General features: G+C 38.3%; 2 protein-coding genes across 2 annotated transcripts in view; both read right to left on the bottom strand.

The window, feature by feature from the left end:
* Nucleotides 1-14,711, bottom strand: part of mblac1 (metallo-beta-lactamase domain containing 1) — a 60,082-nt gene that overhangs the window by 24,050 nt on the left and 21,321 nt on the right. The gene's annotated exons all lie outside the window — the stretch shown is intronic.
* On the bottom strand, nucleotides 1,573-14,025 carry LOC146968817 (complement C1q tumor necrosis factor-related protein 3-like). The gene is made up of 4 exons (XM_085760419.1): nucleotides 14,005-14,025; nucleotides 13,678-13,792; nucleotides 2,107-2,235; nucleotides 1,573-2,012 (listed from the first exon to the last, which is right to left on the bottom strand). The coding sequence occupies exons 1-4, from the start codon at nucleotides 14,023-14,025 to the stop codon at nucleotides 1,732-1,734; spliced, it is 546 nt and encodes a 181-aa protein (XP_085616545.1). The 3' UTR covers nucleotides 1,573-1,731.

The raw sequence follows: 14,711 nt of genomic DNA, 5'->3' as shown, positions 1-14,711 counted from the left end.
TTCGTTGCTTCCAGCTCTGCTGTAGTTGCTGTCACCTTGTTACTGATCTCTGAAATATCATAGAGGATGAAGTTCTTTGAAATAACACTGTTGAAAGTAGCATTTCACAATTTAGTGTCCATTATAATACTTTTCTGGCTGGTTATTGTGTGTCCCTGTTGATTTGGCTACAATCCAACAGTCCTCTGTTGCAGGACTCAGTGTTCTTCTTGTGAATTAATTAATTGCTTTTAGATTTTTCTATTACAGGATTTTTATGACTTACCATTAATCAGTTCCTCCACTTTTGTCTTCTGCAGCTCCAATTCAGTTTTCGTTGCTTCCAGCTCTACTGTAGTTGCTGTCACCTTGTTTTCAGTTGCTGTCAGTCTGAGGCTGATCTCTGAAATATCATAGAGGCTGAGATGAAGTTCTTTGAAACAACACTGTTATACTGTTCACGACTTCTTCATTAAACTTTCCTGACTGGTTATTGTGTGTTCCTGTTGATTTGACTACAATCCAACAGTCCTCTGTTGCAGGACTCAGTGTTCTTCTTGTGAATTAACATAATTACAATTTTTGACAATTTCTGGAATCTAAACAACAAAGTGCCTAATAAAACTTTTGCACAGTACTGTACCTGATTTCTCCTTCTCAAGAACGGCCACTTTATCTTTCTGGGTTTGAAGTTCAGCCTTGGTAAACTTCAGTTCCACCTTCTGCTCCACCACCATGTCTCTCAGAGCTCTGAGCTCAGCCCAGATATCAGCGCTAACATTGTCAGCTCCTCCACTTTCTGCCTGAGCCCATGTCCCAGACAGACAGAGGAGCAACACCACCAGCACAGGACCCCCCATTGGAAAACCTCTAGAAACCCCTGCTAGGAAAATCAACTCAACAAGATTTAGTGTGGATGTAGCTACTCCCACTGATCACAGGAGCACAAACTCTGAAAGAAGGTGGCTGCTACTGACCATCCAGTATTTATGAAGGTAGACTGATGCAATGTCCACAGCTGTGGGCAAATGGCCTGATTCTCATTAGTATCGTTATTTATCTTATTTAAACAGGTGATATCATGTTTATGGAGCTGGTCAGTGGCTGGACACTCAATGTGTTATGTAAAAGTTTTGTTTTTAAAGAAAGGGACAAGTTAGAAATACCAAAATGTCATGAGAACATGTGGGTCGAATGACATCCTAAATATCAGTAGTGATATAATAAAATCATCTTTTTGTTATTCTTTATGCGAAATCAACCCAGTAAAACAACTTTTCACTTGGTTAAATTGGTTATTGGTCAGTTGGGAGGACTTCTCGCCATTTTTTTCTTTTCTCCATTTTGTTGTTGTTGTAATATTCAAGGTAAGGACTCAAGATCATGCAAGTGTGTTTTCCAATAATTTCTAATACGTTCAAAACAAACACAGTAAAGTGACTGGTCAGTCCGTCACCTTGTCATCAGGCTCCTCCATATGAATTATCATTTATACACACTCTAATGGTCAGTGTAAATTACCTTTTTTAGAATGAATACATATTTTATAGTTTCTGATAATAAAGGACAGTACAGGAAGTCATTAGGTATGAATGCAATTTAATGGACACCTTTATATTGCAAAATCAGCCTTGTGATTGACTAATACACATTACTTTTCATTGTAGTGAAATCAACAGTCAAATGTTGATGAATCATTGACATGGTTTGTTTAAGGCCTTTCTTGAAGGTGTCAAAGTAGCCGACTTAAAATCACAGACGATACAGCAGGAAACCACTGAAGGTGGTCCGATAGTTATTATCATCATAAAGCACACTGTTTTTAGCGCTTATTATCATATAGACCACACTTCCCTTTTCCATCTGGAGAATTATTGCATTTGCATGTGAAGTTTCAGGGTCATTTTTCACAGAATTGTGCAGGACTATCTGATTATTATGGTATAAGTTGACTGCAGCCCATTTTCCTTCTTGAAAGCTGAAGGCAGTAAACGTGAAGTAGTAGACTCCTTTAACTGGAGCAGTGAAGATACCTGGAACAGTAAAGAAGCAGAGATCTCATCATCACTGTCCAATACTCAACATTGTCAGTTTATGTTATGAAGCATGTGGTGATGTATACACTACCTGTATGTGGGTTATAAGCCCCACCAACATTGGTGAGTACTCTTCCAAAGACAAGTGTTTTTTCAGTATTGTACGGTCCAATATCCCCTTTGCCCTCTAAACCAGCAGTGAATGCGTACTTCACATTTTCTGTAAAACACAACACGGAAACAAGATTCCCTTTTTAAAGATTGAAACAACAAGTGTCATGTCCACAATTCATTATTGATTAATGTATTTTTTGTTTAAGCAGGTTGTCTGTCAAATATGTAAAATATGTATTAGGATGTCTTCAGTCATTGGACTCCACTACATTTGACAACATGTACTTCTGTTTTGTTGTTGTTGTTTTTTTATCAATATTCCTGCAGATGTCGTCTGGATCTCATCCAGTTTGTTCTTAGAAACCTCCAGTCCTTCACTTCCTTCTGATCAGTTGTCACTCTAGAAACCAGTTCTATCACTTGGACTAGAAAAGCATGAAAACCAATGGTTTAATTATTTCCTTTTCTTCGATTTTTTCTACTAATAATGGGATTTTTATGACTTACCATTCACCAGTTCCTCCACTTTTGTCTTCTGGAGCTCCAGTTCAGTTTTCGTTGCTTCCAGCTCTGCTGTAATTGCTGTCACCTTGTTTTCAGTTGTTGTCAGTCTGAGGCTGATCTCTGAAATATCATAGAGGCTGAGGATGAAGATGTAGTCTATGCATTTTTTGTTGTTGTTGTTGTTTAAGCAGGATATTCTGGAGTTAAAATATGTTAGGATGTGGTCTACAGTCCACTGCAATTCTGGTTTTTTATCAATATTCCTGCAAATGTCGTCTGGATCTCATCCAGTTTGTTCTTAGAAACCTCCAGTCCTTCACTTCCTTCTGATCAGTTGTTACTCTAGAAACCAGTTCTATCACTTGTACTAGAAAAGCATGAAAACCAATAGTTTTTTGTTTCAGCAGGATTGTCTGTAGTTATGGTCTTCAGTCCACTACATGTACTTCTGTTGTGGTTCTGTTACTTACCATTCATCAGTTCCTCCACTTTTGTCTTCTGGAGCTCCAGTTCACTTTTCGTTGCTTCCAGCTCTACTGTAGTTGCTGTCACCTTGTTACTGATCTCTGAAATATCATAGAGGATGAAGTTCTTTGAAATAACACTGTTGAAAGTAGCATTTCACTACTTCTTCTTTATTATAATACTTTCCTGACTGGTTATTGTGTGTTTCCTGTTAGTGTTAATTCCAATCCAAAACTCCTCTGTTGCAGGACTGGGCCTCATTCACCAATATCTTCTTAAGAATCTTCTTAGATTCTTTCTTAAGTTGTTCTTAAGAAGTTCCTTAATAAAACCCTACGTCAGATTCATCAACGCGTTCGTAAGCCTCAGAATTGTTCGCAGCTGTGTTCCTACTTGATGAATGCCATCTCCTCGTAAGTTGAGGGCGTGTGCCAGGTGAGTCTAATTAACATAGGATTAGCATAGGTAACGGCCCCATCAATGCCCGTAAAAGGGCATGAGACTGCAGGGCCGTGTGCACAGAACCCACAGGCACTGAGCAGAGAAGGTGAAGTGAGAAAGAAAGTTGAAATGCTCAAATGAAAATCTGTGAGGGAGCACCAGACTCCAAACGTAAAAAGAACTTAAATAGTGAAGTGGCGCTACTGCGGCAGGAATGAAACAAAGAAACAAACAAAAGGCTTATATTTAGTTTATATTTTTATATTTATATTTAGGCTATATTTAGTAGCCAGCAGTGGATGCAGCTCTTCGGTTGTTATCAGAGAGACCACACTCTCACATGTGCCATCATAAATATCATCATATTATCACATATGAAAAAAAAAACAGTTGTGTGTAGTGTGAACACTTACAGTAAGTGCACTGTTGCAGCCCGCAATTAGGAAGAAAAAATTATATCGGGAGCTGTATGTTGCGCACAACAACAACAAACAACACATTCACCCCCCCCCCCCCCCAAAAAAAGAGAAAAAAAAAACTGATATGAATTAAGTGTCTATAATGTTTTTTTAAGAAACTGCAATGACTTGTCAATTATTATTATTAATATATGATTATTAAAAACATCATAAAAGATCAGAAAATAATTCTTATTCAAATCATATAATATCATACAACTGCAGAACAAAAGAAAACGCTATAATCGGTTATTTTTGCAGAAGTCTCAGCACTTAAAAGTGCGTAAGTATACTCCTGACTGTTCGTATATTTTGTTCTTAGTTAAGAACAAATTCTGGATAAGAAAACATTCATGAATGCCACAATCTTCGTAAAAACTTTGTAAGTAGGACTTAAGAACAAATTTGTTCTTAAGAACGGTTCGTGAATGAGGCCTGATTCTTGTGAATTAATGAATTTCTCTTAGATTTTTCTAACTTAAGTTATAGCTATAACATATATGACTTACCATTAATTAGTTCCTGCACTTTTGTCTTCTGGAGCTCCAGTTCAGTTTTCGTTGCTTCCAGCTCTGCTGTAGTTGCTGTCACCTGGTTTTCAGTTACAGTCAGTCTGAAGCTGATCTCTGAAATATCATAGAGGATGAAGTTCTTTGAAATAACACTGTTGAAAGTAGCAACTTCTTCTTCATGATAATACTTTTCTGACTGGTTATTGTGTGTTCCTGTTGATTTGACTACAATCCAACAGTCCTCTGTTGCAGGACTCAGTGTTCTTCTTGTGAATAAATATAGTTAAAATTTTTGGACAATTTCTGGAATCTAAACAACAAAGTGCCTAATAAAACTTTAGCACAGTACTGTACCTGATTTCTCCTTCTCAAGAACGGCCACTTTATCTTTCTGGGTTTGAAGTTCAGCCTTGGTAAACTTCAGTTCCACCTTCTGCTCCACCACCATGTCTCTCAGAGCTCTGAGCTCAGCCCAGATATCAGCGCTAACATTGTCAGCTCCTCCACTTTCTGCCTGAGCCCATGTCCCAGACAGACAGAGGAGCAACACCACCAGCACAGGACCCCCCATTGGAAAACCTCTAGAAACCCCTGCTAGGAAAATCAACTCAACAAGATTTAGTGTGGATGTAGCTACTCCCACTGATCACAGGAGCACAAACTCTGAAAGAAGGTGGCTGCTACTGACCATCCAGTATTTATGAAGGTAGACTGATGCAATGTCCACAGCTGTGGGCAAATGGCCTGATTCTCATTAGTATCATTATTTATCTTATTTAAACAGGTGATATCATGTTTATGGAGCTGGTCAGTGGCTGGACACTCAATGTGTTATGGAAAAGTTTAGTTTTTAAAGAAAGGGACAAGTTAGAAATACCAAAATGTCATGAGAACATGTGGGTCAAATGACATCCTAAATATCAGTAATGATATCATAAAATCCTAATTTCTTTATTCTTTACGTGAAAACAACCCAGTAAAACAACTTTACACTTGGTTAAATTGGTTATTGGTCAGTCGGGAGGACTTCTCTCCATTTTTTTTTTCTATTCTGTTGTTGTTGTAATATTCAAGCTAAGGGCTCAATACCATGTGTGTTTTCCCATAATTTGTAATTCGTTCAAAACAAACACAGTAAAGTGACTGGTCAGTCCGTCACCTTGTCATCAGGCTCCTCCATATGAATTATTGAGGGTTGTGTGAGACAGAGCCTGTATTTATACACACTCTAATGCTCAGTGTTAATGACCTTTTTTTTTACAATTAATACATATTTTATAGATTCTGATAATAAAGGACAGGAAGTCATTAGGTATGAATGTAATTTAATGGACACCTTTATATTGCAAAATAAGCCTTGTGATTGACTAATACACATTACTTTTCATTGTAGTGAAATCAACAGTCAAATGTTGATGAATCATTGACATGGTTTGTTTAAGGCCTTTCTTGAAGGTGTCAAAGTAGCCGACTTAAAATCACAGACGATACAGCAGGAAACCACTGAAGCTGTTCCGATAGAGATTATTATCAAAAAGCGCACTGCTTGGGGCCAGAGTCAGATAGACCACACTTCCCCTTTCCATCTGGAGAATTAATGCATTTGCATGTGAAGTTCCAGGGTCATTTTGCACAGAATTGTGCAGGACCCACTGATTATTATGGTATAAGTTGACTCCTATCCATGGGCCATGTTGGTTGTGGTTGAAGGCAGTAAATCTGAAGTAGTAGACTCCTTTAACTGGAGCAGTGAAGATACCTGGAACAGTAAAGAACCAGAGATCTCATCATCACTGTCCAATACTCAACATTGTCAGTTTATGTTATGAAGCATGTGGTGATGTATACACTACCTGTATCTGGGTTATAAGCCCCACCAACATTGGTGAGTACTTTTCTGTAGACAAGAGTTTTTTCAGTATTGTACGGTCCAATTGTCCCTGTGCCCTCTAAACCAGCAGTGAATGCGTACTTCACATTTTCTGTAAACAACATGGAAACAAGATTAAAAGATTGAAACAATATGTTTCATGTCCACAATTCTTTATTGATTAATGCATTTCTTCTTTAAGCAGGATTGTCTGTAAAATATGTCAAAATATGTATTAGTATGGTCTTCAGTCATTGGACTCCACTACATGTACTTCTGTTTTGTTTTGTTTTTCAATATTCCTGCAAATGTCTAATGTTTAATGAATTGCTTTTCTTAGATTGTTATATACTAATAATGGGAATTTTATGACTTACCATTAGTCAGTTCCTCCACTTTTGTCTTCTGGAGCTGCAGTTCAGTTTTTGTTGCTTCCAGCTCTGCTGTAGTTGCTGTCAGTCTGAGGCTGATCTCTGTATCATATGAAGTTCTTTGAAATAACACTTTTGAAATGACTTCTTCATTTATAACACTTGTCTGGCTGGTGGTTATTGTGTGTTCCTATTGATTTGACTAAAATCCAACAGTCCTCTGTTGCAGGACTAAGATAAGATAGGGATAAGAACAATCATGAGAGTTAAAACTGAACTCACAAAGGCAAAACCAACCTTTTCATGGATAAGGAAGCCTAACAACGTGACCAAGAGTTGAGAAACAAATGGGATGATAAATAATTGTTTTTAGTGTATTTTACAGCTGATTTAAGTCTCTGGTCAAAACTGACACCAACACAAAAGATGATAGCAGAAAGCTGACATAAGACGAAGGTTAAAATATGGAATTTTTGGAATCTATACAACTATAGTGCCTTAAAGTTTGGCATAGTACTGTACCTGATTTCTCCTTCTCAAGAACGGCCACTTTATCTGTCAGTTCAGCCTTGGTACACTTCAGTTCCACCTTCTGCTCCACCACCATGTCTCTCAGAGCTCTGAGCTCAGCCCAGATATCAGCGCTAACATTGTCAGCTCCTCCACTTTCTGCCTGAGCCCATGTCCCAGACAGACAGAGGAGCAACACCACCAGCACAGGACCCCCCATTGGAAAACCTCTAGAAACCCCTGCTAGGAAAATCAACTCAACAAGATTTAGTGTGGATGTAGCTACTCCCACTGATCACAGGAGCACAAACTCTGAAAGAAGGTGGCTGCTGCTACTGACCATCCAGTATTTATGAAGGTAGACTGATGCAATGTCCACAGCTGTGGGCAAATGACCTGATTCTCATTAGTATCATTATTTATCTTATTTAAACAGGTGATATCATGTTTATGGAGCTGGTCAGTGGCTGGACACTCAATGTGTTATGTAAAAGTTTTGTTTTTAAAGAAAGGGACAAGTTAGAAATACCAAAATGTCATGAGAACATGTGGGTCAAATGACATCCTAAATATCAGTAATGATATAATAAAATCCTAATTTATTAATTCTTAATGTGAAATCAACCCAGTAAAACAACTTTTCACTTGTTTAAATGGGCTACTGGTCAGTTGGGAGGACTTCTCTCCACTTTTTCTTTTTTTTAATATTCACAGTAAATGGCTCAAGATCATGCAAGTGTGTTTCCCCATAATTTGTAATTCATTCAGTTATTATTGATCTGCCTCAAACCCAACGCAACAAAAACTCTTAACAATTTAAGAACACAAGTTTGAAGTTGAGTGTGTCAGTGAAGTGTTAAGTTAAGACCAAGGATTCAGGAGTTTAAAATAGAAATCCTCCACTACATTCAAACATTACATGGTATGAAAGATGGAAAAGCTATAAAAACATTAGACATTTTACAAATCACTAAATAAAACCTCTGATTATCGGAAAAGATAACTCCTATTTTCAATTAATTTGTGTAAATAAAGAGATACATATTTTGTTTGGGTTTTGGTTTTGGTGTCTTTGGGTACATGTGTATAATTGGCTATAAAATAAAATCATTGCTACTCTTTCCATACATTTGGCCCTTAGTAATAGCTTGTAAAAATGTAAGAGATGCCATAAAGTAGTGTTTGCATGGAGACAATATACCTTAGCTTGTAAAAATCTGTTAATATTTTTAACGAACAGCTCTACTTTTGCTACTGTGGATTATTTTTTTCTTTTCTTTTTTCTTTTTTGCTTGATGAATCTTGTGTGTTGATGTTATGTGTAATTTTCATACAGTTAAATGGATAAATGATTTATGAAGGATTTTTTAGATGTTATTTATATGATTATTTATCTTATTATTACTTTTCCTTTCTCTTTCTTTCTCTTTTTCTGTTTTTCACTTTTCTTTTTATATTATTTTTTTGGTAATTCATTTGTTCTGCTAGGGTAACAATGGGTGGGGGGTGGGGGCCACACTGTATTACTGAAATGACATTAGGCTACCTATTATTATTAATAGTAGTAGTAGTAGTAGTAGTAGTAGTAGGCTAGTAGTATTAGGAGTGGACAAATAACAATATTACTTGCGACTGAACGTTGTTAAGGAAATTTGAGAAAAATATGTCAATGTGTGCTGATCATCCAGTATTTATTAGAGTAGACTGATGCAATGTCCACAGCTGTGGTCAAATGGCCTGATTCTCATTCATTTATCTTATTTAAACAGGCGATATCATGTTTATGCAACTGGTCAGTGGCTGTACTGAATTTGTGTTTGGTATAAGTTTTTTTGTTGTCGTTTTGTTTTGTTTTTCTGCTCAGAGAAAGGGACAAGTTAGAAATGCCAAAATGTCATGAGAACGTGTCTGTTAAATTGCATCCTAAATATCAGTAATGACATCATAAAATCCTAATTTTTGTATTATTTATGTGAAATCAACCCAGTAAAACAACTTTCACTTGTTTTTGTTTTTTTAATATTCACAGTAAAGGGCTCAAGATCATGCAAGTGTCTTTCCCATCATTTGTAATTCATTCAATTATTATTGATCTGCCTCAAACCCAAAGCAACAAAAACTCTTTAACAATTTAAGAACACAAGTTAGAAGTTGAGTGTGTCAGTGAGAAGTTTGTACCAGAGGATGGCGCCATGGAGCTGTAACCTACAGTCTGGAGAGCAGCACTGAGCCATGGAGGAAACTGTAATAATGGCTGTTACTTAATAAAGTTAAGACCAAGGATTCAGGAGTTTAAAATAGAAATCCTCCACTACATTCAAACATTACATGGTATGAAAGATGGAAAAGCTATAAAAACATTAGACAACTAAACCTCTGATTAGACTATGTGAAAAGATAACCCCTATTTTCAATTCAAATGTCCCATGGTCCACAAATAAAATGACTGTAAAAAATTTAAATTTAAATTAAAAATAATAATAATAATAATACTTATTGTAAAATGTGTATTTGTTAAAGGATATTCCGGCGTAAATTTAAGCCATGGTCCAATGCACCGTGACACCAAGTTAGACCATCTGCTAACCGCCTAGCTTCTCTAGTTGTAGCAACTTTAGCAATGACCGCACCATAACAAACAACATAGTCCAAAGCCACAAATAATGCTCAGAACAGCACCAAACGTCATCAACAGTACAAACAGGGTCCCAGCTGTTGAGATCCACTCGTGTGGATCTCCCCCGGGTCGGGAGGCAAGACACAAAGTGGAGGAGGCGAAGGTACATAATACGAGGCATCAAACATCTGTTAGCTTAGCCTGGTTTCTATTGAAAAGAGACAAAAACAACTCACCCACTCTCCTCCAGTTAGCATCCACAGACAGTGACCACTTGCTTCCCCCAGGTCCAGCACATAGCCTCCACCGCAGCTGCCCCTCTTTCACTTTTCTCCTCCATTTCCTTCAGCTTGTCTTCAGTAAACTCTCAAACTGATAGTGGCGCCCATCGAAATAAAACCAGTCGTCGTTGTTCTCAAACTGCATAAACTCAGCCGTGTTGTCCCTTTGTGATGTCTGCTTCACTATGTTACCGGGCAACGAACGTCGTCCTGATCTCGCGCGTAACGTTGCGTCTAATCTCGCGCTTTTTTACGTGATTTTCTCCCGCAAATATCTAAAGTTATAAATGCCCAACTCTGTTCATTTCCCTGTGAACACTCGATAATAACTTTTATAAACTGATAGGCAAGATACATGGACATTTTGGCTGCATTGTATGGAGTAATACACATTTTCATGAGCTGCGGTAATCGGCTACACTCTGACGACCTGTAACCATGGCAGCCAGTAACCATAGATACTGTTCAGTATACATCTATGGGCAGTAACAAGCAGACATCACAGAAGGGCTGAGTTTATGCAGTTTGAGAACAACAACGACTGGTTTTATTTCGATGGGCGCCACTATCAGTTTGAGACTGAGTTTACTGAAGACGAGCTGAAAGAAATGGAGGAGAAAAGTGAAAGAGGGACAGCTGCGGTGGAGGCTATGTGCTGGACCAGGGGGAATCAAGTGGTCAGTGTGGTCACTGCCTGTGCCTGGACGCTAACTGGAGGAGAGTGGGTGAGTTGTTTTCGTCTCTTTTCAATAGAAACCAGGCTAAGCTAACAGATGTTTGATGCCTCGTATGATGTGCTGGGACCCTGTTTGTACTGTTGATGACGTTTGGTGCTGTTCTGAGCATTATTTGTGGCTATGAGTGGCTTTTTGACTGCGCTGTTTGTTATGGTGCGGTCATTGCTAAAGTTGCTACAACTAGAGAAGCTAGACCTTTAGCAGACTCCATCTCTCGAGGGGGCTGTACTCGGTGTTACGGTGCGTTGGGCCATGGCTTAAACTTACGCGCCGGAGTATCCATAAGATTTTTTGTATTGGTATTTGGTATTTCTGAAAAATACAACAGGTATCACTCTTTGAAAATGTGACGCATAACTGTGGTGTCCTATTGAGGGTTGTGTGAGACAGAGCCCGTATTTATACACACAATAATGCTCAGTCTTGATTAAGTTTTTAGAATATTGCAGTTAATACATTTTGTAGTTTCTGATAATAAAGGACAGTACAGGAAGCCATTAAGTATGAATGTGATTTAATAGACACCTTTATATTGCAAGATAAGCCTTGTGACTGACTAATACACATTACTTTTAATTGTAGTGAAATCAACAGTCAAATGTTGATGAATCATTGACATGGGTTGTTTAAGGCCTTTCTTGAAGGTGTCAAAGTAGCCGACTTAAAATCACAGACGATACAGCAGGAAACCACTGAAGCTGTTCCGGTAGTCTTTAAAATCATAAAGCACAAAGTTTGGGGCGAGGGTCATATAGACCACACTTCCCTTTTCCATCTGGAGAATTAATGCATTTGCAAGTGAAGCAGGGCTACCATACTCAAAATTACCCAGGACTTTCTGATTGTTATGGTATAAGTAGACTCCCACCCATTTGCTACTTTCGGTTTCGGTGTAGGCAGTAAATCTGATGTAGTAGACCCCTTTAACTGGAGCAGTGAAGATACCTGGAACAGTAAAGAAACAGAGATCTCATCATCACTGTCCAATACTCAACATTGTCAGTTTATGTTATGAAGCATGTGGTGATGTATACACTACCTGTATGTGGGTTATAAGCCCCACCAACATTGGTGAGTACTTTTCTGTAGACAAGAGTTTTTACAGTATTGTACGGTCCAATACGTCCTGAGAGATCCAAACCAGCAGTGAATGCGTACTTCACATTTTCTGTAAAACACAACATGACAATAATATTAAAAGATCGAAACATTAAGTTTCGTCTCCACAATTCTTTATTGATTAAAATGCATTTCTTCTTTAAGAAGGATTGTCTGTAAAATATGTCAAATATGTATTAGGATGGTCTTGTCATGGCCCTTGGTCTACCGCCATTTAGTGGCTCGGTTTTCTGTTCTGTTTTGTTATTGGACTCTTAGGGCCTGTCCCAATATGCACACTCGATCACACTTACACACTTGGGCACTTGGCGTGCGCGTTCATGGGCCTAGTGTCAGTGCGCAAGTGTGTCCCATTTCTCCAACGACCAGAAGTGCAGCGCGCTTGATTTGCACTTTACCCACACTTATGGTAAGACCGCATCCAAGCGGTCTTTGGCCAAGTATAAATCCCACAATGCACCACGGTGAAGTCCGCCGTCACCCAGAGCCACAAGTCACGTTTAGGAAATGCGATTGAATTAATCTCAATAAAATGAAATTAACTTTCTATCTAATAATTATGACCTTTTAATGTCATATTTTATATTCATCATGCTCTGTTCATGTTCGTTTTTCTTGTTTGTCTTATTTACTTACGGAGTTGGGCTTACACATTTATGATTTGAATCTTGCGCATAGAGACACTTTAGGAGTAGATGAGACTGATCCAGCAGCACCGTTTATTAAAACTGTTGCTGTGTGTGTGTGTGTGTGTAGTAGTTGTGCTAGTGTGCTGTGCGCAACGGCACAGGCTGCACTTGTCAAGTGTGTCCCGATTGCTTTTAAATCTCCCCCCCACACGCTTGGCCACCAAAACGTCACCAAAGTGTGTGCGTAACCAAGCGCACTGAGCCAAGTGTGGAGAAATGGGACAGCCCCTTAGTTTCTGTGTTCCCCTGTTTAGTTTAGTTCCTGTTTTATTTTGAAGTTCTGTGTTGTGTCATGGTCTGTGTCTTGTCCTAGTCTCCTGTTTTATTTTGAAGTCCTTGTCTTGTCTTCCTGTGTTTTCCCTCCTCAGTCTCCTTGCACACCTGTCCTGCGTTTCACATCGTCAGCCCTGCTCCTTGTGTGTCTCCACCAATCAGGTTTCTTTGCCCTCCTGTCTCCTCACCTGTTGCTTGTTGGTTTGATTAGTTCTGTTGTATTTAGTCTCAAATTTCTATCAGTTCCGTGTTGGATTATGTATTTAGTCTCATGTTTCTTTGAGTTCCGTGTTGGATTATGTATTTAGTCTCATGTTTCTATCAGTTCCGTGTTGGATTATTGTTTGTCATCATGGTGTTCTGTTCTCCTGGCTGTTGTACCAATTAAAACCTTAGTTTGCAAGAAATCTGCCTGTACGCTCCTGCATTTGGGTCCTTCCTCCTACAACCCTGACAGGTCTTCAGTCATTGGACTCCACTACATGTACTTCTGTTTTGGTTTTCATCAATATTCCTGCAAATGTCGTCTGGATCTCATCCAGTTTGTTTTTAGAAACATCCAGTACTTCACTTCCTTCTGATCAGTTGTCACTCTAGAAACCAGTTCTATCACTTGGACTAGAAACGCATGAAAACGAATAGTTTAATGAATTGCTTTTCTTAGATTTTTATATACTAACAATAGGATTTTTATGACTTACCATTAATCAGTTCCTCCACTTTTGTCTTCTGGAGCTCCAGTTCAGTTTTCGTTTCTTCCAGCTCTTCTGTAGTTGCTGTCAGTTTGTTTTCAGTTGCTGTCAGTCTGAGACTGATCTCTGAAATATCATAGAGTTTGAGGATTAATATTAATGGATTTTTTTTTGTTTAAGCAGGATTGTCTGTAGTTGAAATATGTATTAGGATGTGGTCTTCAGTTCACTGCATGTACTTCTGGTTTTGTTTTTAAATATTCCTGCAGATGCCGTCTGGATCTCATCCAGTTTGTTCTAGAAACATCCAGTTTTTCCCCATAACTTAATTGTCACTTTCTTCAGAACAGTTCTCATTTTTGAAACCAGTTCTATCACTTGGACTAAAAAAAAGCATGAAAACAATAGTTTAATGAATTACTCTTCTTCTCTCCACTTTTGTCTTCTGGAGCTGCAGTTCAGTTTTCGTTGCTTCCAGCTCTGCTGTAGTTGTTGTCAGTCTGAGACTGATCTCTGTATCATATGAAGTTCTTTGAAATAACACTGTTGAAATTATTAAAATCTTCATTTATAACACTTGTCTGGCTGGTGGTTATTGTGTGTTTCTATTGATTTGACTAAAATCCAACAGTCCTCTGTTGCAGGACTAAGATAAGATAGGGATAAGAACAATCATGAGAGTTAAAACTGAACTCACAAAGGCAAAACCAACCTTTTCATAGATAAGGAAGCCTAACAACGTGACCAAGAGTTGAGAAACAAATGGGATGATAAATAATTGTTTTTAGTGTATTTTACAGCTGATTTAAGTCTCTGGTCAAAACTGACACCAACACAAAAGATGATAGCAGAAAGCTGACATAAGACGAAGGTTAAAATATGGAATTTTTGGAATCTAAAGTGCCTAAAACTTTGGCATAGTACTGTACCTGATTTCTCCTTCTCAAGAACGGCCACTTTATCTGTCAGTTCAGCCTTGGTGCACTTCAGTTCGTCTCTGAGAGCTCTGAGTTCAGCCCAGATATCAGCGCTAACATTGTCAG

This window comes from Trachurus japonicus, chromosome 18 (assembly GCF_045865225.1).
Source record: "Trachurus japonicus isolate A0001 chromosome 18, Traja_1.0".
NCBI classification, from domain to species: domain Eukaryota; kingdom Metazoa; phylum Chordata; class Actinopteri; order Carangiformes; family Carangidae; genus Trachurus; species Trachurus japonicus.
Note: the sequence above shows the minus strand (reverse complement) of the source record. Positions and strands in the feature narration are given on the sequence as shown.